General features: G+C 35.4%; 3 protein-coding genes across 9 annotated transcripts; all 3 read left to right on the forward strand.

Moving 5' to 3' along the window:
- Positions 1-1,171: 1,171 nt before the first annotated feature.
- On the forward strand, positions 1,172-4,741 carry LOC111491012 (GMP synthase [glutamine-hydrolyzing]). Its single transcript, XM_023139723.1, has 6 exons — positions 1,172-1,879; positions 2,666-2,916; positions 3,137-3,512; positions 3,609-3,740; positions 3,822-3,997; positions 4,374-4,741. The coding sequence occupies exons 1-6, from the start codon at positions 1,334-1,336 to the stop codon at positions 4,495-4,497; spliced, it is 1,605 nt and encodes a 534-aa protein (XP_022995491.1). The 5' UTR covers positions 1,172-1,333; the 3' UTR covers positions 4,498-4,741.
- A 953-nt stretch (positions 4,742-5,694) lies between these two features.
- Positions 5,695-16,130, forward strand: LOC111491008 (kinesin-like protein KIN-14J). 2 transcript variants are annotated; one of them, XM_023139717.1, is made up of 24 exons: positions 5,695-6,003; positions 6,406-6,465; positions 6,749-6,828; positions 6,923-7,077; positions 7,200-7,298; positions 8,089-8,278; positions 9,265-9,380; positions 9,482-9,565; positions 9,722-9,799; positions 9,892-9,984; positions 10,084-10,113; positions 11,106-11,447; positions 11,535-11,616; positions 11,737-11,832; positions 11,899-12,075; positions 12,221-12,327; positions 12,405-12,583; positions 12,913-13,077; positions 13,161-13,414; positions 13,509-13,672; positions 13,845-14,536; positions 15,029-15,138; positions 15,226-15,360; positions 15,842-16,130. In XM_023139717.1, exons 3-23 carry the CDS (start codon positions 6,819-6,821, stop codon positions 15,357-15,359), a joined length of 3,357 nt encoding a protein of 1,118 aa, XP_022995485.1. In that variant the 5' UTR covers positions 5,695-6,003; positions 6,406-6,465; positions 6,749-6,818; the 3' UTR covers position 15,360; positions 15,842-16,130. The 2 variants fall into 2 exon arrangements, with proteins under 2 accessions (XP_022995485.1, XP_022995486.1); XM_023139718.1 differs by lacking the exon at positions 15,226-15,360.
- Positions 16,131-17,074: 944 nt separating this feature from the next.
- On the forward strand, positions 17,075-22,887 carry LOC111491243. 6 transcript variants are annotated; one of them, XM_023140052.1, is made up of 9 exons: positions 17,075-17,164; positions 17,932-18,026; positions 19,094-20,355; positions 20,466-20,584; positions 20,979-21,103; positions 21,409-21,508; positions 21,683-21,748; positions 21,928-22,097; positions 22,236-22,887. In XM_023140052.1, exons 3-9 carry the CDS (start codon positions 19,107-19,109, stop codon positions 22,363-22,365), a joined length of 1,959 nt encoding a protein of 652 aa, XP_022995820.1. In that variant the 5' UTR covers positions 17,075-17,164; positions 17,932-18,026; positions 19,094-19,106; the 3' UTR covers positions 22,366-22,887. The 6 variants fall into 6 exon arrangements, 5 of the variants coding, with proteins under 5 accessions (XP_022995820.1, XP_022995822.1, XP_022995824.1 ...); XM_023140053.1 differs by having other exon boundaries at positions 17,079-17,164; positions 17,301-18,026; XM_023140054.1 differs by lacking the exon at positions 17,932-18,026.
- Positions 22,888-22,987: the final 100 nt, after the last annotated feature.

Below are 22,987 nucleotides of genomic sequence, written 5' to 3' on the forward strand. Positions count from 1 at the left end.
TTTTTAAATTTGAAAATCTAATTTTACCCTTTATAAAAAAATCTAAGTGATTTAATATTTAAAAATAAATTTTTTATTTAAGTTGAGAAAATAAAATAATTGAACTTCCATTAATTTGAGAAAAATAGGATAATTGTGTTTTTATTTATTTATTATTTGAAATATAATAATTATTTATTTATTTATTTCATTTGTATTAAATTATCGGGATACGTACGAGCACTGGCATGCCCAATGCGTTGATGGCATGTGGCAAAGTTCAGCCCATGGACGTACCGTGAAAGGGTCACGTCATTGCTGCATTCCTCATGCTGCCTACCTCTCTCATTTCAAAGTTTTTTTTTTTTCATAATTATAATATAATAAATAATTCCTTAAAAAAGAACATCGCATTTTTTTTGTTTAATATAATTTGAAGTTGTATGAATTATAAGTTATATAAGTTTCAATTTTTTTTTGTTGGGTTGTTATTTGACATTTTTTAAAATTGAAGATTCATATCGAATATGGAATTAAAAGCTTATGAATTTAATATATATATATTTTTTAAATGTAAAAATTAAATACATACTTATTTTTAACAATGTCTAAATAATTATTCTATTTTATTTATTTATTTATTTTTGTACAAAAGAATCATTAAACTTAGCCAGAATAACTTTTGGAAAAAGAAAAAAAATTAAATATCAATTTTTCTTAAAGGTCTTTTAAAATTTATCAATTGATTTGAATTTTGAAAAAAAAAAACTTATAAAGTAAAAAAATGTTAAAAAAATAGTTGGATTAAACGAAAAGTATCTTTTTGATGAAATATTCGAGAGTTATAAAAAAATTTGTGATTAATCTAAAAGCCCTCTAATAGTAAATACAAATAATTTCATAATAATATTTAATAATACTTGAAGTTAATAAAAATTCATTGAAGTACCTAATATAATCAGTTTTTTTTTTTAAAAGGTGAATATTGTTTTGAATTAAATATACCCTTAAATCCCTATAATTTATTTCCAAATCCAACAACAATTAAAAATAATAATATATTATAAGGGAAATGGCCTGAATTAAACAAATTTAGATAATAAATCACAATTCCCGGAAAAGAAAATAATAATAATAATAAGAAGAAAAAGAATAATAATTTCCTTTAATAACGGCAATGGCATTCGCCTCAATCTTGCAACCAACAGCCATTGGTTCCACTTCCCGCCAAACCAAACCCCATTAAACCCTAATTTTCTCTATCTCTGCTTTTCTACAACCGTTGCCCTTTTGCGTCCTTGCCCCTCTGCAACTGCAGCCACCTTCTTCAGCCTCTCTCTACCGTCTTCCATCAATGGACCCAAAAGAAGTCAAGTCCGACTTGGTTTTGATTCTGGACTTTGGCTCGCAATACACCCATCTTATCACTCGCCGGATTCGGAGCCTCTCTGTTTTTTCTCTTTGTATTTCGGGGACTTCTCCGCTCAAGGCCATCACTGATCTCAATCCACAAGTCGTTATTCTCTCTGGTGGACCTCACTCTGTCCATGCTAGCGACTCGCCGAGTTTCGCTGCTGGGTTCGTCGAGTGGGCGGAGGCGAACGGGATTTTTGTTTTGGGTATTTGTTATGGGCTTCAGTTGATTGTGCAGAGGTTGGGAGGTGTGGTGAAGGTTGGGGAGAAGCAGGAGTATGGGAGAATGGAGATTGTGGTGGAAAAGTCTAAAGGGTTGTTTGGGACTAAGAAGGTTGGGGACAGGCAAGCTGTTTGGATGAGCCATGGTGATGAGGTGGCGAAACTTCCCGAGGGGTTTGAAGTGGTGGCGAGGAGTCAACAAGGGGCCGTCGCGGCTGTGGAAAATCATTCAAAGAAGTTCTATGGGTTACAGTATCATCCAGAGGTAATGGGGTTCATTTTTTTTTTTCTTCTTACTTTGTACTCTGTATTCTATTTTGATGAACTATTGGAACTTTACGTTCTTTCTTTGCGTGTTGTTTTGCAATAATATTCCGTTTTCAGATTTAAGATTGACCACATGTTTGTTTAATTTCTGGAGAGTTCCACCTCGATGCTGTTTGAGTTTTTCGAACTTTGGATTTTGTATGTGTGATGCCTTGTTAAAAAACTAGTTCGAGCAGGCCAAATTCGCGCTATTTTTATCTAAAGGACTACCTGTTTTAGTTTCACCTCAAATTTAAACTCCTTCTTGGAGGTGGCTTGAGAAATATTTTGATGTGAAGAGGTTTTTTTTTTTGGCTTCTGTGGCTTATTCAAAACCAGGTTTCTAGTTTTCACCTTCAGCCCAGGATTTTGTTTTCTCAGGCTTCTGCAAGTCCCGAGTGTATATGTAGCTTATATAAAGTAATATGCTGAAGAATAATGTTTTTACGTTATCTAATCATGTCTAGCACTACTTTAGGCTTTGGATGTATTGAAATATATTGCTACGTGTAAGTAACGTTACTCATGTTTTCTGGGTTGAACTGATGAAAGGAGAATCTTCAGTAGTTTGTAGCCTTTAATTAGTTTCTTCTACGGTTTTCAAAGATCATGCTATTGGCCAAGTGTTGAATGGGGTGGGGGCAACAAATCTTGCTTTGTGATGAACTGAAGTGATATCATTCGTGGCATACTCATCAGATAATTGTCATTTCTACGAGAAGTTGAACTTGTGTATCTTGTGTAGGTTACTCATTCACCAGAAGGAATGGAAACATTGCGTTATTTTCTCTTTGATGTCTGTGGAATTACCGCTAGCTGGAAGATGGAGAATATACTAGATGAAGAAATTAAAGTAATCAAAGAAACTGTTGGTCCTGATGCTCACGTCATATGTGCATTATCAGGAGGTGTGGATTCAACCGTTGCTGCAACTCTTGTTCATAAGGCAATTGGGGAAAGGCTTCACTGTGTTTTTGTTGACAATGGTTTATTAAGGTACAGAATTTGATTTTATGTCCTGAATGTGAATGATGAAAATTTTGTCCGGTTGACTTTTAAAAATATAAGTTTTCTATAATTCAAAGGGGAAGATCTATCCCATGTCCCTCTACAGAAGTAGAACTGCGCGGTACAGATTTTGTCCTGTTTTGATATAAATAAGGCTCACCATGTTTGTTTGCAAAGTTCATAATGTCACTTTGTGTCTACATGGCAGGTATAAAGAACGAGAACGTGTCATGGAAACCTTTGAAAACGATCTTCATTTGCCTGTTACTTGTGTTGATGCAGTTGATCATTTTCTTAGCAAGCTTAAAGGTGTAGTAGATCCTGAGGAGAAAAGAAAAATAATTGGGAAAGAGTTTATTTCTATATTTGATTCATTTGGCCACGATTTGGAACTTAAAATTGGTAAGAAGCCTTCATACTTGGTCCAAGGCACATTGTATCCTGATGTAATTGAATCTTGTCCGCCACCTGGATCTGGAAGAAACCATTCCCACACGATCAAGAGTCATCATAACGTCGGAGGACTTCCCAAGGACATGAAACTGAAACTTATCGAGCCACTTAAGCTCCTCTTTAAGGACGAGGTAATGGTTTTGATCTTTCTACTGATATACACTTGTCTGTGTTGTATCACATTTTGTATTTATTAATAAACACTGAATAAAATCTCAAATTTAAAGGTACGCCAACTTGGGAGGATATTGAATGTTCCTGATGCGTTTCTAAAGCGCCACCCTTTCCCTGGGCCTGGTCTTGCTGTACGAGTGCTGGGCGATGTAACAGAAGGCAATGCATTGGAGGTTCTTCGCCAGGTAACTTCAGTGGTGTTGAGTCGAAACTTTTACCTTTCCTGTTTGTGAAGAAAATTTAGTTTGCTATAATTATGGATGCAGGTTGATGAGATTTTTATTCAGTCAATCAAGGATGCTGGGCTGTATGATTCAATATGGCAAGCATTTGCAGTGTTTTTACCCATAAAATCAGTTGGAGTTCAGGGTGATCAAAGGACACATTCTCATGTTGTTGCTCTGAGAGCTGTTACAAGTCAAGATGGAATGACAGCAGATTGGTAAATCCTTGTCAGCTTGTTCTAGTCTTATATGAAAGAAACTAAGTTGCATTCCTAAATTATTCTCTTGGTTTACGTCAAGGAGGAATGTTAAGTTAAAACCCAAAAAACAGAGGAAATTGACACATCTGTGTAGGTTCGGTGTGGTAGCTTTTGTTTGGTTGTTTTGAGTTTCCTTCTTTTTCCCTTAAAAAATCGTTTTGAACTGACCTGCACACACTTGTAGATTCACAAGCATCTGGTTTTGCTGTTTGTTCTTGTGACCTGTAGTCTAACACATGAAATGAAATGAGTCCAGTTATGTCCAACCGTGCAGAAAATGTATTTACTGTAAGGACATCAGTTCATTGATAATGTGGGATGGTTGATGATGCAGGTTTAACTTTGAACATCAGTTCCTGGATAATGTGGCAAGAAAAATTTGCAATAGCGTTCGGGCCGTAAACAGGGTTGTTCAAGACATCACGTCGAAGCCTCCATCAACAATCGAATGGGAATGAGAAATCACCACCAAGTTTTGCTGTTGAGAGGGAGTGTTATTAGGTCGAAGGCCTTCATGTTGAATCGAATGGGAATGAGATCTGAACACCAAGTTTTGCGGTCGAGCACGGGTCAGTGGATCGAACGTTTGATCATTTGATGAATAGTTGATTCTATGTTTGGTTGTGTTGTGGTGATGTAGCTGACTGAATTCTATCGAACTTCTTATTCATAGATAAATAAAAACCATGCTCTTTCTCTCTATCTCTTATGTTATTTCTCTCCAAGACAATCAATACTATATCAGATTGAACATCAATCAGGTATGTTTCAAAAAGGCAATATAATTAAGGATAATCAGTAATTAAAATAATATATCAATATATATTTGAATTAAAAGCTTTGTTTTAATTTTGTACCATGACAAATAAGGTATGTTTTTTTGAATCAATGATCATCCTAGATTCAAAATAGGCAAAATTTACAATTTTGAATGGTCAAGAGCAGTGAATATATATATATATATATATATATATATATATATAAATGACTTTTATTTAAAAATTGTATTGAGAATGTATTTAAATCAAGCTAATAATTGATTTTAACCTACAATATGTATGTTGAGTAATAAATTTAATTTTATATTCCACATTTAAAGGAAAGCAAGTAAATGTTTTATACATCACCGTTAATACTGTTTTATTAAAAATAATATAAATAAAAGACCCCACTGCATTTAAGTTTTAGAACTTAACTGATACCAAATATATATTCCAGATAATAACAAATTATACAAAGTTAGAGATGGAAATAATTCATTTTATATATTATAAAAAAAAATTAAATTAAATTAATTAAGAGCATTATTCAATATATCCCGACGTAACTCTTTATTAGCCTTATAAATTATATAGTAAATTAACTAGGAATAAAATGAGAACGCAAGATATATTTTTTAATAGAAAGAATAGAATTAGATATGTCTGAGAGTGAAATTATCCAAAGTACGAGGACAAATGGATAAATAAAAGAAAATCCATCGCTAATTCCGTCATTATCTATCCGGAAACATAATCGAAGGGCAAAAGGCGGGAAACATGACTCCAAATTTGTCGGGGCTGGGCCACAAACATAAATATAAAAAAGTACAGCACCTTCTCTGCAAAAAGTAGATAAAAAAAAAAGACCGAGGAGAAATAAATAAAGAAAAGAGAGCAGCCTGCTTTCAACTTCCATGTTTAGCTCCAACTTTTTTTGGATTAACAAAATCCATTTCCTTCGAATCAAACACATTCTCTCGTTGTCTCGGAATTTTCGGACCGGATTTGTGGCTCTTACCCAACTTAATTTCTTAATTTTGTTCTCCATTTTTCATTTGGCGAATCGACCTGGAGCTCTGCATTTTCTGTTCCTAATCTTTCTTCTTCCCATTCTTTCGTTTCATTCGGCCCCCTTTGACGCAGATGCTGTTGGGTTTCTAAGAAATCTTTCTGAACAGCCTCATCTTGTTCATGTTGTCAAAGGTGTGGTTTCTGAAATCTTTGATACATTTTGAGGATGCGTGTCCATCTGTTTTAGCTTCTTTATCAGCTAATAAACGCTTTTTTGCGGACCCATTTTGATTATCTTTTGGGTTCTTTAGGTTGCATTTCATATTTTTACCTCAGAATTTCAATCTTCTTGCTCCTGTGCTATTGGGTTACGATTGCCGAGCGAGTTGAGCAAGGAAATGGAGACGTTGTCTCTGTCCCTTTCAGTCCCTTTTTTGTGGGGGAGGAGGGGGATAAGAATTCTCAAGTCCATTTAAGAATTTCTGGGCATTCTAGGGTAATAGTTTCTTGAAACAAGGTGTAGCCGGGGCCAAATTTGTATGAACAGGTAAAAATTGTTGAAATTTGCTATCTAATAAAAGGTTTGGTTGGCAGGTTGGGCTTAGCTGAAATTTGGGTGTAATGTTTCCTCAGCTTCTCAACAGCATTTCACAGGTAGTTTCTTGAATGCCTATCTCTTCCTATAGTTCCTCTCAGCTAAAGAACCGGAACCTTAGATTTATGGACACGTCAAAGTTTAATTGTCTTATTCCTCTTAATTGACGAGCAACATTGCACAACTTCAGGAAAACTTTTTAAACGTGATATGAGTAAAGACATAAAGCTGCATCGTTTTTCTGTGCATTCTCTAGTTTTCCTCGGGTAACATTGCGCTGACTTTGATGGTTAATGTGTTATGCAACTTTTTTATCTCCATGTTCTCTTGGATCATGGAAAGAGTGGATTGTTGATGATTTTGTTGTGAGCTACATTGGAGCTGTACTCAGCTGGTTCAGAAGCTCTGGTGAATGGCTGAATGTAAGTCTCTTTTGCTTATCAGAAGTTTTTTGCACGTGAGATGGTCTGGTTTTTCTCATATCCATATTTAACCTTATGCTCTCTTCAACATTAGCCAAACTAAAATTGGAGGTGGTGGAGTGGTTAAATTTTATGCTCCCCCATATAAATTTGCCCCTGGATGCTTCAGATGAGGAATTGAGAACATGCTTGATTGATGGAACTATTCTATGCAGCATGTTAGATAAATTATGCCCTGGGGCAGTTCAGGTTGGATGACATTTGGTGGTCTTTGTTTATAACTTTTATGTATATAATTTTCCATTTAATAATTTCCTCGCATTTAATTATTTTTTTTAACATAGACCACAAATTTCTTTTCTTTTCTCTAGGGAGGCAATTGTAAGCCCATCAATTCTAACATTGAGAGTTTTTTGATAACTCTGGATGAACTAGGACTTCCTGGCTTTGAACCATCTGTCTTAGAGCAGGTAATTGCTTTTGTTTGATGCAATGCAATTGTGTCTGTAAATACCTTTATTTTCTGCCATATAGATGATAAAAAGTGAGGGAAATACTTGTTTTGGTTCCATACTTATTGACTTCATTCAATTGAGCCATAAACTTGAACCATTGTTGTAATCATCATCTTCTTTAGAGCTAAATAGCACGAAAACTAGCCAAAACACCTAAAATCTAGCTGCAAAAATGCCCAACACAACCAGAAAATTACAGTAAAACTGAATGGTAAGAAAAGCTCAAAGCCAACACTAAACAACTCAAACTAAGCTAAAACAAATGCCTATCACGGTCACAAAAACCAGCCAACAAAAGTAGTCTTGTCCTGCCATGAGAATTTTTCACACTTACATTGCAAATATCTTAAATCTTAGAAGGTACTAATTTCTTCATTTCACATTCATAACTCAATTTGACACCATTAAAGTTTTAATGATTGGTAAAGAGTGGCTTTAACCTTGAATAGTAAATGGATCACTTGAACAGGATATCTCATGATTTTTATCTTGAAGAAAAACCTTGTATTGTGTGATATACTTGATCTCCTTTGCAATACTTATCTTGTGTAATCTGACTTGGATTTTATAATCATACATCCATTCCTGCAAAACATTTAGTTATTGGGTTTCATCATTTATCACACTTGTATCCAACTTACAAACAATACCTGGTTCAGTTATGTATTTATGCTGAATGAATCAATTTGATTGTTAGATATTTGAAACCTTTATAAATTGAAATATGAGCAGAGATTAAATGCAGGGACCTATTGCACCAGTTTTGCACTGCCTGAGCACGCTTCGAGCTTCTTTTGATTTGACTGCTGGGGATGATGACACTCAACATTATTCACGAAAGAAATGGAACTTATATGAAGTAGAATCATTAGATGGAATCAATAATTTCTCTGGGCAAAGACTTCAGGATTTTCAGAATGGTTCAATTATATCAGGTATGGTACAGGATCAGGAGGAGAATGTAAATTGTGCAAGGATTTCATTCAGAGTAAATTATAAAGTTTTTTTAGGGTTGATCTTGTTCTTGATTTTTGGATGGTCAAGCCTTTGAACATTGAGGGATTTTTTCTCCCAACAATTAAGTTTTGCTCCTGCATTTTACTGTTTGTAGTTAAATAATTTTTTTTATTGGCTGTGTTTTTTTTTTTAAAAAAAAATCTCCCCTGTAGAGTTTTTATTTTTTCGTGTCGCTGTTAGTCTTTTAGGTTGTACATTGTACTCTTCACGTAGTTTCTTGTTTCAGAAAAAAAGATATTTGATTTGGTTTATCCAACCAATTTCTGCTGATAATCCACATTTAAAGAATTTTGACCTTAAATAGGTCAAGTGCCTAAACAGTCATAGAGTGCATCCGATACTTTTTTAAGTTTTGTTTGATGTTTCTTGTTTCACATTTAAAGAATTTTGGTCTTGATTCAATTTACTTCTTATACTTTCTAAATGTCCATTTTGGTTTGTGTACTTTTAAAAAGTGAACAATTTGGTCGTTCTACTTTTTTTTTCCTCATTTTTTTTCGAACATAATTTTAGCATAACACTTTACTCACTAAATTTCTTGAAATGTAGCCATAAATTTGTGTTAAAGGGACTCTCTTGTGTAAAATTTACGTTTGTGGTCATGAACCAAAATGAACCAAAGCAAAAAGTAGAGGGACCAAAATAGTATTTAAACCAATTAAATATATGTTTTATATTGTGTATGCATGGTTTTGATCTTAATGTCTGATTTTTTGGATGCTTATGCAAATCAGGTTACAGCAGGCAGGTATAACGAACTTACTATCATTTATTGAGTTAATTATTATATTATCAAGGAAGTTTGGTGGGATCACAGTGTTCTAGATTTTCATGCTTTCTCTTAAATTTAGTGTTGACAATGCAATTTATTTCATTCTATTATTTTCTTGTTTGTTTATTATAGCACTATCGTGTGGTTTAAGAAGTCATATTCAACTTGAGGATCATGAAGTGCAAGAACAAAATCATGATGTTTCTGGTTCTGACATCTTGGAGTTGATAAAATTAAAAAATTTTGAGGTAACCCTGAACCATGTTTAATTCGTTGTTTACATCAATGGTATGCTTCAAAATATGAATATATTCATTTCTCAAGTAGTTTCTGCGATTATTTTATGCAGAATGTCTCTACTCCATCACTTTTCAATTTGGTCAATGGAATTCTGGATGGCAGCGTTGAAACAAAAAATGGAGACGTGTCAAATGTATGGGAGTGATTATCATTCTTCTACTGGAAGCATAAAAAATTTCAACCCAAGAAATTCACACACCATATCTGATTTCATGGTCTTATTTTTATCCAGGACGTTTAATTTAGTTGTATTTCTAACTTTCCTTTTATTGGTTCAAATTTCTCTCAGCAAATAGCATATCTTCTGCGAAAAGTTGTACAGGTGCTTGAGCGGAGAATTTTAACTCATGCTGGAAACCTGAGACATGTAATCGTGCTTAGCATAATTTTTAACTTGGGACAGTATACTATCTTTCACTGCCAATAGCAATTAACGTCTTTCACCTTGGATTTATGCAGCAAAGCGGTCTTTTGAGAGCTCGGGAGGAGAAATTTCTGTCAAGAATAAAAGTCCTTGAAACCCTTGCAACAGGAACCACTGAAGAAAATGAGGTATTTTGATGAACATCCAAATGTTCAAATATTTGCTTTCGGTTTAGAAATCAAAACGCTGTATTCAGTCCTGGATTTTTGGTGTCATTACTTTTGTAGGTTGTTTTGAATCAGCTTCAACGTATGAAGGTAAAGTGCTCAATCCATTTCTAATCTAAGAAAATTATCAAGTATATTTGTTATCTTTGATTCCCGACTTATTTTTATTTTCATCAAGATCAAGCCATTTAGATAAACTGGCTTCCTTCCACTCTGCCTTGTGTTTGCTGTACGTTCTAATTTTGGTAGGGATCTCATTTTTAGTCGTAGAATTGGAGAGCTTCCTTGCTTCATAAGATCCTATCGTGAAGGAACGACAGTAACTAAATATTAATAATAAAGTTCAGCAACCATAATGTTGAATTGATGAAGATATTTATTATATTGGTTCTCATGTATGCTATAGTTTGCCTTCTGCTTTCTTTCACCTAGGATGAAATACCCAAGTTGTTTTTATTTGCTTGAAGTTTTTGATGATCAACTCATTTTCCATTAATGTTGAATGAGCTTGCTGCGCACATTTTAGCTGCCTATAATTTCAACTTTGCTCAATTGAACCAGTTGTTTTGAGTTCCGTGGGTAGCATGTGAAATTTGGTTGTATAGGAAAAATCATTACTGCTATGAACATCTACGAGGAATCTTTTGTACTGTTTATTCTCAGGCAGAGACTTCCACAGTCCACCTTATTAATATCAGGGGTGACTCCTGAATTTGTGTAGAAGAACGACCTCAATATGGGACCCAGTTTGTTTCTATTTGTCTCAAAATTTGGTTGATGTTCATGCACCGAATTTAAGTAGATTTCTATTCCAAATTTTTATTAATAAAATCAATGGTAATGCACCTAATCCTAATACTGGTTCCAACCCCTATAATATTACTTCTTTCTCACACTTTTTATTTTGGTTCTCCTAAACCCATTCCTTGGTTACGAACAGGGCGTACACTGATAAAGTGACGATTATATTGTCCATTTAGCTCATGCCATAATTTATCATTGTGACCAGTGACATTTTAGTTTTGTGTTAGTTTCTCCGTCACGTACAGAATATGTTAACACTTGATTATTTGGTGTTGAAGGTTGAAAAGTTCAAAGTAGAGGAAATGAAAACTTGCGAGGAGCAGGATAAGATGGCTCTGAAGGAGCAAAAGGAACGCTGTGATGTTGAGCTTTCAAATCTCAGAAAGGAGCTAGAAATGACTAAAAGGGAACATGAAAATAATTGCTTGCAATTGGAAAAAAGTGCCAAGGAGGAAAAAGTTAAGTTTGAAGAGAAACTAAATGAACTCGAATACTTATTAGCGGATTCCAGGAAGAAGGTGAAGGAACTCGAGACATTTTCTGAATCTAAATCACTGAGATGGAAGAAGAAAGAGTTTGTCTATCAAAATGTTGTTAATGATCTGCTTGGAGCTTTTAAGGTTTTTGTTATGTCTTCAGTAATGTTATTTTCCGTAGGGCCCATTTTGTGTTGATTAGAGACATGACTTTGATTTTATTATTTTTAGGAATTAAGGGGTTCGCTGGAGTCCATCAAACATGAGGTCTTGAATACAGAAAGAAACTATGCAGAGGATTTTAATTACCTTGGTAGGTTTTAGCTTAACCAATCTCCTGTTTTCATTTTTACTCCAGTTTTCTATGTTATTTGTACTTCTTTTCATTCAATTTTTTTTTTTTTTTTGTTTATGATGGTGTTGCCATTAATAGGAATAAAGTTCAAAGGATTGGCAGATGTGGCTCTGAATTACAATGCAGTTCTGAACGAAAATAGAATATTGTATAATGAGGTTCAGGATTTAAAAGGTATCATTTTTATTTTCCTTTTTTTGTTTACTTGAGCTTTCTCAATTTAGATGTGGAATTTCACAGGTAACATTCGAGTGTATAGTCGAATACGGCCATTCCTTCCAGGGCAAAAAAAGCTAACTACAGTTGAATATATTGGTGAAAATGGTGACTTGGTAATTGTAAATCCTGCTAAACAAGGAAAAGACAATCGTAGGCTATTCAAGTTCAATAAGGTTTTTGGTCCGACATGTTCACAAGGTATTTGTAATCTAATCCAATTTTGATAAACTGTACATAAATTAAGTTACTCTATTATGTTACTCATACTTATTGCTAGTTCGATTAGGAAGATTTTTGTTTTCCAACTTCCTATTTACATTTAATTTTTTTTATTTTTTATCAGAGGAGGTGTTTATAGACACTAGGCCGTTAATTCGGTCTGTCCTTGATGGATATAATGTTTGCATATTTGCTTATGGACAAACTGGTTCGGGAAAGACCTATACTATGGTATGCGATATGCTTATATTTGTGACACCATATTTTTACTCTGTTCATTGTGGCTCATACGTCTTATTCTTTCTCAGAGTGGACCTGATATATCATTGAGAGAAGAATGGGGTGTTAATTATCGAGCATTAAATGACCTCTTCGAAATTTCTCAAAGTAGGAAGGGATCTATTGCCTATGAAATTGGTGTCCAAATGGTTGAGATATACAATGAACAAGTCCGTGATCTGCTCTCAACTAGCGGTCTTCCAAAGAGATATCCTACTTTGAATACTTTGATATAATTTAGTTATGCAAAAGTTAAAAAAAACATCTTTTGTTGTGTAATTCCCATTGTTTTTTCAAAGAAAGAAACTAATCATTCAACCCAGAAGATAACTACACAATGGGTAGGAAAAGAAACCTCTTAACTGGCTCATTGAATTGACTTGTTTATGAAAAGAGTAAAGTTTGGTTTCTCTTCTATTCTTTAGAACTAATTTAATCAATCAATTCATTATTCAGCCTTTCCCAGCCATTTTAGAATTTGTTTAGCCGAAGTGTCCTTTTATAATGAAAAAACATAGTTTCCTTTGACTTGCGCACACTTGGGATTTGGAACTCTACTCAACCAAATGGGCTTGCAGTACCCGATGCTGCCATGCATTCTGTTAGATCTACTGGCGATGTTCTTGATTTGATGAAGATTGGGTTGTCAAACAGGGCTGTTGGAGCCACAGCCCTGAATGAAAGAAGCAGCAGATCTCATAGGTAGTATTCTAAAAATGTTATTAATCATTTATTTTCATACTTCCTTTGAGAATACATTTCATGCAATTACTGATGCTGTGCAGTGTGCTGACGATTCATGTTCGTGGTGTGGACTTGGAGACAGATGCTATCTTGCGTGGTTGTCTTCATTTAATAGATCTTGCTGGTAGTGAAAGGGTGGACCGCTCCGAGGCGACTGGAGATAGGCTGAAGGAGGCACAACATATTAATAAATCATTGTCAGCTCTTGGGGATGTAATTTTTGCTCTTGCACAGAAGACTGCGCATATTCCTTACAGAAATAGCAAACTAACCCAAGTTCTCCAAAGTTCTTTAGGTGCTTCTGTGTTTTCGTATTTTATTGGACCTCTATTCTTCTATTTTCTGATAATACCTAGTTCATCACATATTTTCTTTATTCGAACCTCTAGGTGGTCAAGCAAAAACGCTCATGTTCGTACAGATTAATCCTGATGTGGAGTCATATTCTGAAACTATAAGCACCTTGAAGTTTGCAGAAAGAGTTTCTGGTGTCGAGTTGGGTGCTGCCCGCAGCAATAAAGAGGGTAGATATGTTAGAGAACTCATGGATCAGGTCCCGACAACTTGTCATTCTCTTCTCTATTTTTTAAAATTTTATTCAACAGTTCTTTTCCTATTGAACTGCATGAAACTTCTCCTTAAATCTCGACTCTAATAGTGTGCACGGAGTACACAATTACATGAGATGTGCTATTTTCTGATTTTATGTTGACAATGCTATGCAGGTGGCAGTTCTCAAGGATACCATTGCAAATAAAGATGAGGAGATTGAGCGGTTGCAGTTACTTAAAACTAGTGGCAATTCTGTGAAGCATGGCGTTGGTTCCCAAAGATTTGAATCATGTTCACCTGGAAGGGCTTTTAGTGCAACTCCTCGGCAGAGGCAAAGGCCATCAAGGAGGAAAGACTTTCTGGTTAATAAAGCAGCATCTGATATGGACAATTTCTCGGATTATGATAGGCGTTCTGAAGCTGGATCATATCAGTCTATGGATGACTTTAGACATCATAAGCATTTTGGATCGGAATCACATCTGTCTGTAGAGGACTTTAGACGTTCTAAGCGTTCTGTATCAGGATCACATCTGCCTCTAGAAGATTTTAGACATCAGAAGGAATCTTTTTCACAGTCGAGGGCTTTAGGTCTGAAGGTTACGGATGATGTTGAGCTTTTAGGCTTTGGGAATGCTGATTCTGATGAGAGATTAAGTGACATATCAGATGGTGGCCTCTCAATGGGGACTGAAACTGATGGATCGATCTGTAGCGTTGTGGAATACACTCTATTCCCTGATGTTTCAAAACCATCAGATAGTTTGATTGCTGTTACCAAACACCCAGATAGCTCGTTGGATGTCAAAAGGCTAGCCGAGAGTGCAACAACTGGGGTGAAGTCATTGGTACCTATTCCAGAAAAGTAAGTAATTACTATTTCCTCTTAAATTATTTATCGACATCCTTGTACTCGACTTATACAGAATTTAGGTTCAGCTTTCTCTCTTCATTTCATGCTTAAACTGATTGGTGACACTGCCAGCTACTATAAAAGTCATGACCCTTTATTGTTTCCTGTAACCGGGGTGTCGAGGGCCTCGCTTCACTTATGGCTCGCCCTACTTGTCTTTTTGAAGGCTCTACCCACTCCAGTGCCACCTCCAAGTATCACAAGTGCTGTTTTCAACTTGGGGTTTAACATCTCAGGCACTTACAAGTGACACCACCGGCAGTCCCCTTGGGTGGTCTAGGACCTAATTTCAGAAATAGCCAAATAGGACATCTTTTATTGTAAATAACATTTTTACTCCATGTGATTTGTTTGGACGCACTTGGATGCGCAACAACTCCCCCACACCTTGGTGGTTAAATACGTATTAAGAAATTTATCCTCTTTGTTCCCTGTTTTATGCAGAACCAATGCGCCATTGAGGACAGGCCCCAGGCCCCCGCAAAAGCCCGTGCAGACAAAACCTTCAAGAGTTTCACTGACGAAAAGCTCCTCAAAGGCTCCATCAGCATCAAGTATGAAAATCTAAACATTGTTCTTCTTACTCCGATGTTCTCAATATTATTTGCCTCATGTTTTCTTTCCTTAATTTTTGTGATAAGATGCCAAACTTTTCATTGGTAAAATGAAAAGTACAAAAGGGGATCAAAGGAGAATACAAAAAAGCTCTCCGATTGCTGTTAATAACAAACGAATTATAACTACAAAAGAGAGTGGAAAGAGTGCTCCATCTTGAGGTATCAAAATGATTGTTTTGCCTTATGGCATTATTCAGCTGTTCTGCTTTTACATTGTTTTAGAACTTGCATCATTTCCCAAGTCAATGTTAAATGATCTCCTTTTGGTCAGCTGCTTTGGTTTCTACTCCTAACATTTTAGTCATTTTAATACTCAAACCTTATTAATCTTATAATCTAGCTTATTGGCAACGAAAGACCAATGCTAACATGAGCGTCGTTGAGCTACCTACTCCCTTGAGAGCGGTGGTTCGATGTGGTAAAAGACAAATGAGTCACCATACTGAAGTCAACTCAGTGCTAGCTCAGCCTTTTATATCATGTAGTCATTGCCATATTGACTTTTACATGATGCCATGTTAGCTTTGTGTTCATATTTAACTAGATCATCAACTAGCGACCAATTTAGCTTCTTTTTTTTCTTTTTGCTGTTCCATGTTCTCCTTGCTCATCTTACCCTATTTGTTTTGATGCAAATCAGGCACAAAAAAAGCTATTGTTGGTAGCTCCTCGTCGATGAAAAGCGGCAAAAGGTGGAAGTGAATCAGTGTAAAAGTGATGTGGGTAGGAAAAATTCTTAGAGGCTAATCAATATTTTGTGTAGTTGTTGGTGACAGTTTAACTTCTCACTTCTAGTTCTGGCTCAACCATAGGTGATTAGCTTTTTGCCTTTCTAATTGGAACCTCATATTTCCCCCTCTTTTTGTTGTATATTTGTATGCCAAAAGGTTAGCCATTGATTTAATACACAAATTGAACCATTCTCCCTCTCTCTGCCTATTTTCTCCCTCTTTCTCTTCCGATATCATCTCTCTCGTGTATCACTTGCATAGATAGAATTATCCATCCATCTAGAACTTTCAAGTACAACAGGAATGTGAGATTCCACATCGGTTGGAGAGGAGAATGAAACATTCTAAGGATGTGGAAACCTCTCCTTAGCATACATGTTTTAAAACCGTGAGACTGATGACAATACGTAACGGGTCAAAGCGGACAATATTTGTTTGCGGTGGGTACGGATTGTTTCAAAGAATCTTCTTGTTCTTGTGTCTACTTGGACGCATCAAAGATTTTGTACAAGAAATTATAGGCATGGAGAACAATCTTTTTAGTCTCATGTATTGAACTAATAGTTTTGTTTGACCATGATAATTGAACGTTGATTTGATAACTTTCAACCGGTGTTTGGTTTGAAAGCACAGGAAATGTGCTTATCTAAATCAAACTCGGGTTTGGATGGCAGTTTTGTAAACCCGAATTTTCTACTTTATACACTATTTGTATTCTCCATATTTGTCTTTACTTACGATAATCATGTTACCCTCGTCGATTACAAACATGCTACTTGTAAACTAATCGAGTGTTATTTTGGTTAGTTTATCATAAATGGAATGGATGTTTAAATAGCTTTTAGAGTTAAAGAACCTTTATGTATTGGTTAAAAAAATGAAAAGAAATAAAATTTACTTAAATTATTTAAATTTTAATTAAATTCTTCAAAATACATCTAAAAATCATGAGACTATTAAAGGGTAGATTTTTCATCTTTTTATGGAAATAATTTTGGATGGAGTAAGTTTATAATTTGATCCTTTTTATTTTTATTTAATTAGAATAAAAACGGATATTTCTGCATAAAAATTAATTTCTTTTTTTAAAAAATAATGATAAAAGGAAAGAGAAAGGAAAAGGTTCAATAGTTCAACCCATCGTAAATCTTCAGCTCTCAATTTCCCGGAAAAATGATTATAAAATTCGGCCACAACCTCATTCCGATGGTGGGAGCGCCTGTTTCTACGAGGTTAGATATTTTCCTTTCTTAGCATTCTCTCTTCATTCTGCAATTTTCTTTCTACTTCTAATTTTCCTTGGAGTATTGTTTAAAGCTCTGACTTGCTGCTGAGAAGCTTAGAAAGTGAAATGATGCTCTGCTGCAGTTGGTTTCCTGTTTGATTCAGCTAGGTTATGGCTGAAGGACATGTGTTTTTTTTCTTTCAAAAATTTAGTTTGCCCATCTATTTAACGGTCCTGATGGACACTTAACTTCAATTAATTGATGAAGTTATTCGTTTTATTGTTTTTATTCAATCCAGATTGGCACTATTGTGGTCGATTTGCTTTATGAATAGTGTTTTGGGTGCATTCTGGAACATTGAGTTGGGGATTGTTCGCTTAGTTCTTATGAAACGGTCAGGAAGTAATTTGGTACTTTCAATTTTTACATACGGGGTTAGGCGTGGTTAATATTCCAGTAAATAAAACTGGAACAAATTTTTTAAATTTGTTGGCTGAAACTATCATTTTAGGTATTCTAAATTTGGTTTAGATATCAAGAACATGTTAGAAAATAGATTGCAAGAAAGAAATTTATTTACCTTACATATAAACTTGGTTTTCTAAAATAGAAATTTGAAAATTTCATCAAATAGTTTATCCATTTTTTTTTTCTTAAGCATGTACATATTTACCTGAGATACATATGACAGTGTTGCTTTATTACAAGATTTGTTGGATAACCTTTCTAAGAGTGGAACGGCATGTGACACTTGTACTCAATTTTTGCTTCAGGGCTTCTCCAATTTAACTTTTTGGTCGTTTGTCTTTGGACCAATTGGACTGGATATATGTAATTCGATCGAACTTGAAGTCTCTGCTATGTGAAGGTATGCAGGAGTTGATTGATGATAAGTTCTAATACCGTGAAAAAAATTGATTTATTGTTATTTATAAGTTGGTATGAGAGGCCAAGATAATTCCCAAAAGAGATTAGTTCTAAGACCGTGAAAATTGGAAAATTTCTATTGCACGTGATATCATGTTCATTGATCTAGATATATCAGTTATATGGTAGAAATTAGGGTGCAAAAGTCTAGGCTAACATCCTGATAAATCTGAGCTAATCCCTTAAAATCATAGATATCATCATGATTTCAGAATGAAATTGTCTTGATGGCTGCAAGCCAACTATATAGCTACTGTACGTGTAATGCTATTATTTTAGTCGCTATAATGGATAAAGAGAAAAGTTCCACTAGTCAATTATATTGCTAGTATATGTAGAATCTTCGTTGTTGTTAGTTCAATTGAGGGCGAAGGAAATTTTTTGAGTTTTCCTTATTGTGGCGACCTAGTATGATGAAAGGGGAAAAGAGATTGGTCCAAATTATATGGACACTATTTTGTCTGTTTCTTCAAGACGGTGCTTTCTCCACAAAGATTTTTGTAGTTCTGTTCTTTCTTGCCAAATGCAGAGGATTATGTAACTCCTTCGATTTTCTCAGGCTTCATGCCTAAAACATTTCCATTTTTTTAAATGAATTTCTTTTTAAAACTTTATTGCTGTATTTCTTTGCTCTTGATTTTCATTATTGATCTATTTGCTATGGTTTGGATCAAATTTTCCTTCTAGATAAACGTGTGAATTACTTACACAAATTAATATTCCTGGGAGCAAAAGAACTTTCTAATTGTCATGTTGAAATTTTGTGAGATACAGTTGGTAAAGATTTTGTTCTAACTGCAAATTTGCAGTCACAGGCGGGAGCACGAGTTTCTATTTCATCCTTTATTCTTTCCATTGAATTTGTATAATTTGCTTCCTCCCCCAGTTTAGTTGTTCTTTATGCTAAATCTACTGACTAACCTGAAAAATTCAGTTATTAGTTTTCTTGGTCGTGTTAGATGGCATAGTTTATGCGGAGTGAGATGATGTTATGACTCTGTTTTGTAGTTCTTCTTGAATCATGTGTCAAGGAAACTGTGAAAGGTTTGAGAAAATGAACAAACAGAACAATCCTTGTGTAAGCAATAAGCCATCAATATATTACTGGTGGAGACCAGATGAGAGGATATCGTCTGAGCTGGCTGATTTTGTCCTTGAAAATGATACCCCCAACACTTGTTATGCCAAACACGGTAAAGATAGCGGTACTATAAATGAACCAAAGTCTTCTGAGATGTTGAGCACAGCTCAGTTCATTTCAATTTTTGGCCAAGTATTGAATTGTGCTAGTCGTCCTTTTACATTTTTCCAACCGAAGCAGATCTTAAATCAAGAAAATGATGATTCCAATGAGGTTGCGTTCAATAGTGTGGTTGAAGTTAATGGCCAATTAGTTGATATAAGGACCAATGACCAATGTTCTCCTTTGGGCTTGTCTTGTTTGACAGTAACTCAGAAGATATCTTTGTTAGAACCTTGTAAATATCATTCCATGTCATCATTTTGGAGTCTACTACATGGTAGTCGAGACATGCCAGCTAAATCATGGAAAGGAAAAGGCTTCACTAGTATACAAATCTTGCACGATATGAGGAAGAAATATAGATCGATGAACCATATAAGTCATACTGAAGCATCCTACGCTGTGAAAGTTGATAATAATGGAAGCATGAAAGCCAATGCATTCAAGGCTAGAGGTGGTCTTAATGAAGCAGGGGGCTGTACGTCAGGAGATTCAAGTTTTCTTGTTCATGAGTTGATCAATGAAATTTCAAAGAATGCTCCCATGTTCCAATCAATCAATTTATCATCGCTGTTCGTCCGGAAGTTGGAAATAAAGATGATGGAAAATGTTTATATGGCCTCACGTATCCTTACATTAGTTCAAGATAACAGGGCAGATGGAAGTATTTTAGAGATCCCAGATTCAGTTATTTTGGCAGCTCATTCATTACCTTCCAAGGACAGTGTATTAGACAATTTAGACAACAGGTGCAAGGCTAATATCAGTGAAGAACATGAGAATAAAACCAAACAGTCTGACAAGCTCATTCTTGAAAAGGATTACTATAGAGAGGATTGCTCATTGACTCGTGAAAAATCTTGTTACAGTATTGCCAAGCAAGAACATGCCTTTGCGGGGGCATTAGCCGGTGTATTTGTCAGTCTTTGTCTACATCCTGTTGATACAATCAAAACAGTGGTTCAGTCTTATCATGCAGAACAGAAGTCTTTCAGTTACATTGGAAAATCAATTGTCTCTGATCGAGGTGGGTTGGTGATTCTGTGTGAAACACATGTTCCAATCCAGAATATCAATAGCAGTTTCACTTATATTTGTTGAGGAATCTTCTGAAAATGAACAACATACTTATTTCAGGTTTAAGTGGGCTTTATCGTGGAATCTCCACCAACATTGCGTCTTCAGCTCCGATATCTGCTGTTTACACTTTCACATATGAATCAGTTAAAGGAGCTTTACTTCCACTTCTCCAAGAGGTAGGAATTTCATTCTGTTAGTCATCATCATTATTTTTCTTTTCTTTCCCTACTGTTTGCCTTTCCTTTTTAGGTGTTTTTAGGTGCTTACTCTTGCCCTCTCCCTCTCTTAAGTAGAGATTTGGTGTACGCTGAAGAGGTAAACAAAATGTAAAACAAAATGTAACCGTTACTTGATGGTAGTTATGGCTTTCTGCCAATGAGCAGGTGCTAGGCTTTGCGATTGTATCAGAGTTGGGGGAGGGAGAAATGCAGGCAGAACTCTGCTTATGGATCCGTTTATGGAACCAATAGTGTAGCCTTTTTAATCAATCATTCCGATTTATTGTACATCACTTTGGATGTTTGCTGGAATGTTAGATTTTGAAGCTTCGGACTTGTTTCTTTTCTTTAGGAGTATCGCTCTATTGTCCATTGTACGGCTGGTGGTTGTGCAAGTATTGCTACATCTTTTATTTTTACCCCAAGTGAGCGTATAAAACAGCAGATGCAAGTTAGTTCACGCTACCATAACTGCTGGTATACATTTTAGATTCTTGTGCGTCTCTCTGTTGGGGTTACTCAAAGTATTTGCTCTATTTATTCCCTTTACATTTTATTAATAACTTGAACTCATTTCATTCTCGCCTTGGATTTACTGAAAAATGATATTTTGACTTGGAATCTTGCCGGGTGTCAGACACCAAACAACCTTGAATAATTTCATTGATTTGCTGATGGTTCTGTGATTTCTTTTCCAGCCATTAAAATCATCTTAAGCTCAAGTTTCTTGAATGATATTTTTGTTGACTGTCATACTTCTCTCACGACACTTTGCCTTGCAGGAATGCTTTTGTTGGTGTTGTTGCAAATGGTGGATTGCGAGGATTATATACTGGATGGGGAGCTGTTCTTTGCAGAAACGTACCACACTCAATTATCAAGGTAAGGAGTCTGTGCTAGATGCGTTCAATGAAGGGAAAGAATCGCTCAGCAGATGGGGAAAACTAAAATAGGACAACGATCCAAGTGTACCATGACCTCATTAGACGAGTTCTTTCAGTTTAACTTCATTTTCCTTCTATTTCACCATACCGTTTTGCCATATTTTCTTTGCAGTTCTATACCTATGAAAGTTTGAAAGGACTGTTGAAATCTAATGCTCAGCAAACTACTTCACAAACGGTTGGTTATTTTCCCACTAACCTCACTCTGTCTTCTTAAATTTGATCTTTTGGCACTCGTCTTCTTAAAGTTAATGATAATTCGATGGGAACAGCCTCTCTGTAGTGACAGTGATGTTTAGGGCTATAATACATGCAATATAAATTACATAGATCACGGTGATCCTTCTTTATCTGCAGTTAGTATGTGGAGGGGTAGCTGGATCTACTGCCGCTTTGTTTACCACTCCTTTTGATGTTGTAAAAACGAGATTACAAACACAGATTCCAGGATCTCTGAGCCCATATAAAAGTGTAATCCAAGCGCTCTATGAAATTGGCAAGAAAGAAGGTCTGAAAGGCCTCTATAGGTATGCTTTGTTCTGGCATTGCTTGTCTCTGAGTATATAACATTTCATCAGTCTTCTGCTAATATTCTTGTCAAGGAGGTTCGTTTCTTAATCTTTCTGTAGTTTGTTGACTTTATTGTCCCGTCTGTATGATACTAGGGGGCTGACTCCAAGACTGATAATGTACATGTCTCAAGGTGCAATCTTCTTTTCCTCTTATGAATTTTTGAAGAGAATCTTTTCTCTTGAGGCGCCTCAACATGGGAAGACTCCAACACCAATCCGATGAGAAACACAAAAGATGATTCAACAATACAATTGCAATTCTCTTCACAATCAGTATTAGCAGCGTCTTCTTCATCATCATCATCATTGACCACCACGTTATCGGAATTGTGCTCATAATGTTTACCAAAATATGAAGAACTTAACATGGATGAGTGGTGCTCGGTGAAGAAAACTGCCTCTTTAGATGACTGGGGATGGTCCCACCAGGGGTGTTCCATGCATTGTAAAGGAACTTGATGCAGCAGCAGAAACCTACGAATTGGGATTTGCTATAGATTCTTTTAACCAAAGAGGAGTCATATTTTGAAGTAAACAATTGTGAATCCTTGTAAGTTGATGTCATCATAATTATCCAGGTAGATACCTGTAAGCTTGGGCTATTCTGTATACCTTCAAGTGAAAAAGAAATAAACAGGTATCATATTTTTTTTAATTATTTCCTCTTTTTTAATGATGCCCTATTGCACATTATTGAGTAGCTATGTCAATACTCGAGTACTTTAATCTCAAGGCCAATTTTATACACTGTTCTTTTTATTGAGGTGGTCACAAGCATCCAAGTGTTCACATTTTCTCTTGAGAGAGGGAGATAAAAGGCTTTATGTCAACTCATAAAAGAGGAA

Source organism: Cucurbita maxima, unplaced genomic scaffold, assembly GCF_002738345.1.
Source record: "Cucurbita maxima cultivar Rimu unplaced genomic scaffold, Cmax_1.0 Cma_Scf00016, whole genome shotgun sequence".
Taxonomy (NCBI): domain Eukaryota; kingdom Viridiplantae; phylum Streptophyta; class Magnoliopsida; order Cucurbitales; family Cucurbitaceae; genus Cucurbita; species Cucurbita maxima.

What these genes read in the sequence shown, in the direction of transcription:
- LOC111491012 (XM_023139723.1), top strand. Translation starts at nt 1,334, where the DNA reads ATGGACCCAAAAGAAGTCAAGTCCGACTTGGTTTTGATTCTGGACTTT. An exon ending in AGCTCCTCTTTAAGGACGAG is followed by an intron (nt 3,513 to 3,608) that starts GTAATGGTTTTG and finishes TCAAATTTAAAG; the next exon opens with GTACGCCAACTTGGGAGGAT. An exon ending in GATGGAATGACAGCAGATTG is followed by an intron (nt 3,998 to 4,373) that starts GTAAATCCTTGT and finishes TTGATGATGCAG; the next exon opens with GTTTAACTTTGAACATCAGT.
- LOC111491008 (XM_023139717.1), top strand. An exon ending in ATGCTGGAAACCTGAGACAT is followed by an intron (nt 9,800 to 9,891) that starts GTAATCGTGCTT and finishes GGATTTATGCAG; the next exon opens with CAAAGCGGTCTTTTGAGAGC. An exon ending in TGAGGTTCAGGATTTAAAAG is followed by an intron (nt 11,833 to 11,898) that starts GTATCATTTTTA and finishes GGAATTTCACAG; the next exon opens with GTAACATTCGAGTGTATAGT.
- LOC111491243 (XM_023140052.1), top strand. Translation starts at nt 19,107, where the DNA reads ATGTGTCAAGGAAACTGTGAAAGGTTTGAGAAAATGAACAAACAGAAC. An exon ending in ATCAATTGTCTCTGATCGAG is followed by an intron (nt 20,356 to 20,465) that starts GTGGGTTGGTGA and finishes TACTTATTTCAG; the next exon opens with GTTTAAGTGGGCTTTATCGT. An exon ending in TACCACACTCAATTATCAAG is followed by an intron (nt 21,509 to 21,682) that starts GTAAGGAGTCTG and finishes TTTTCTTTGCAG; the next exon opens with TTCTATACCTATGAAAGTTT.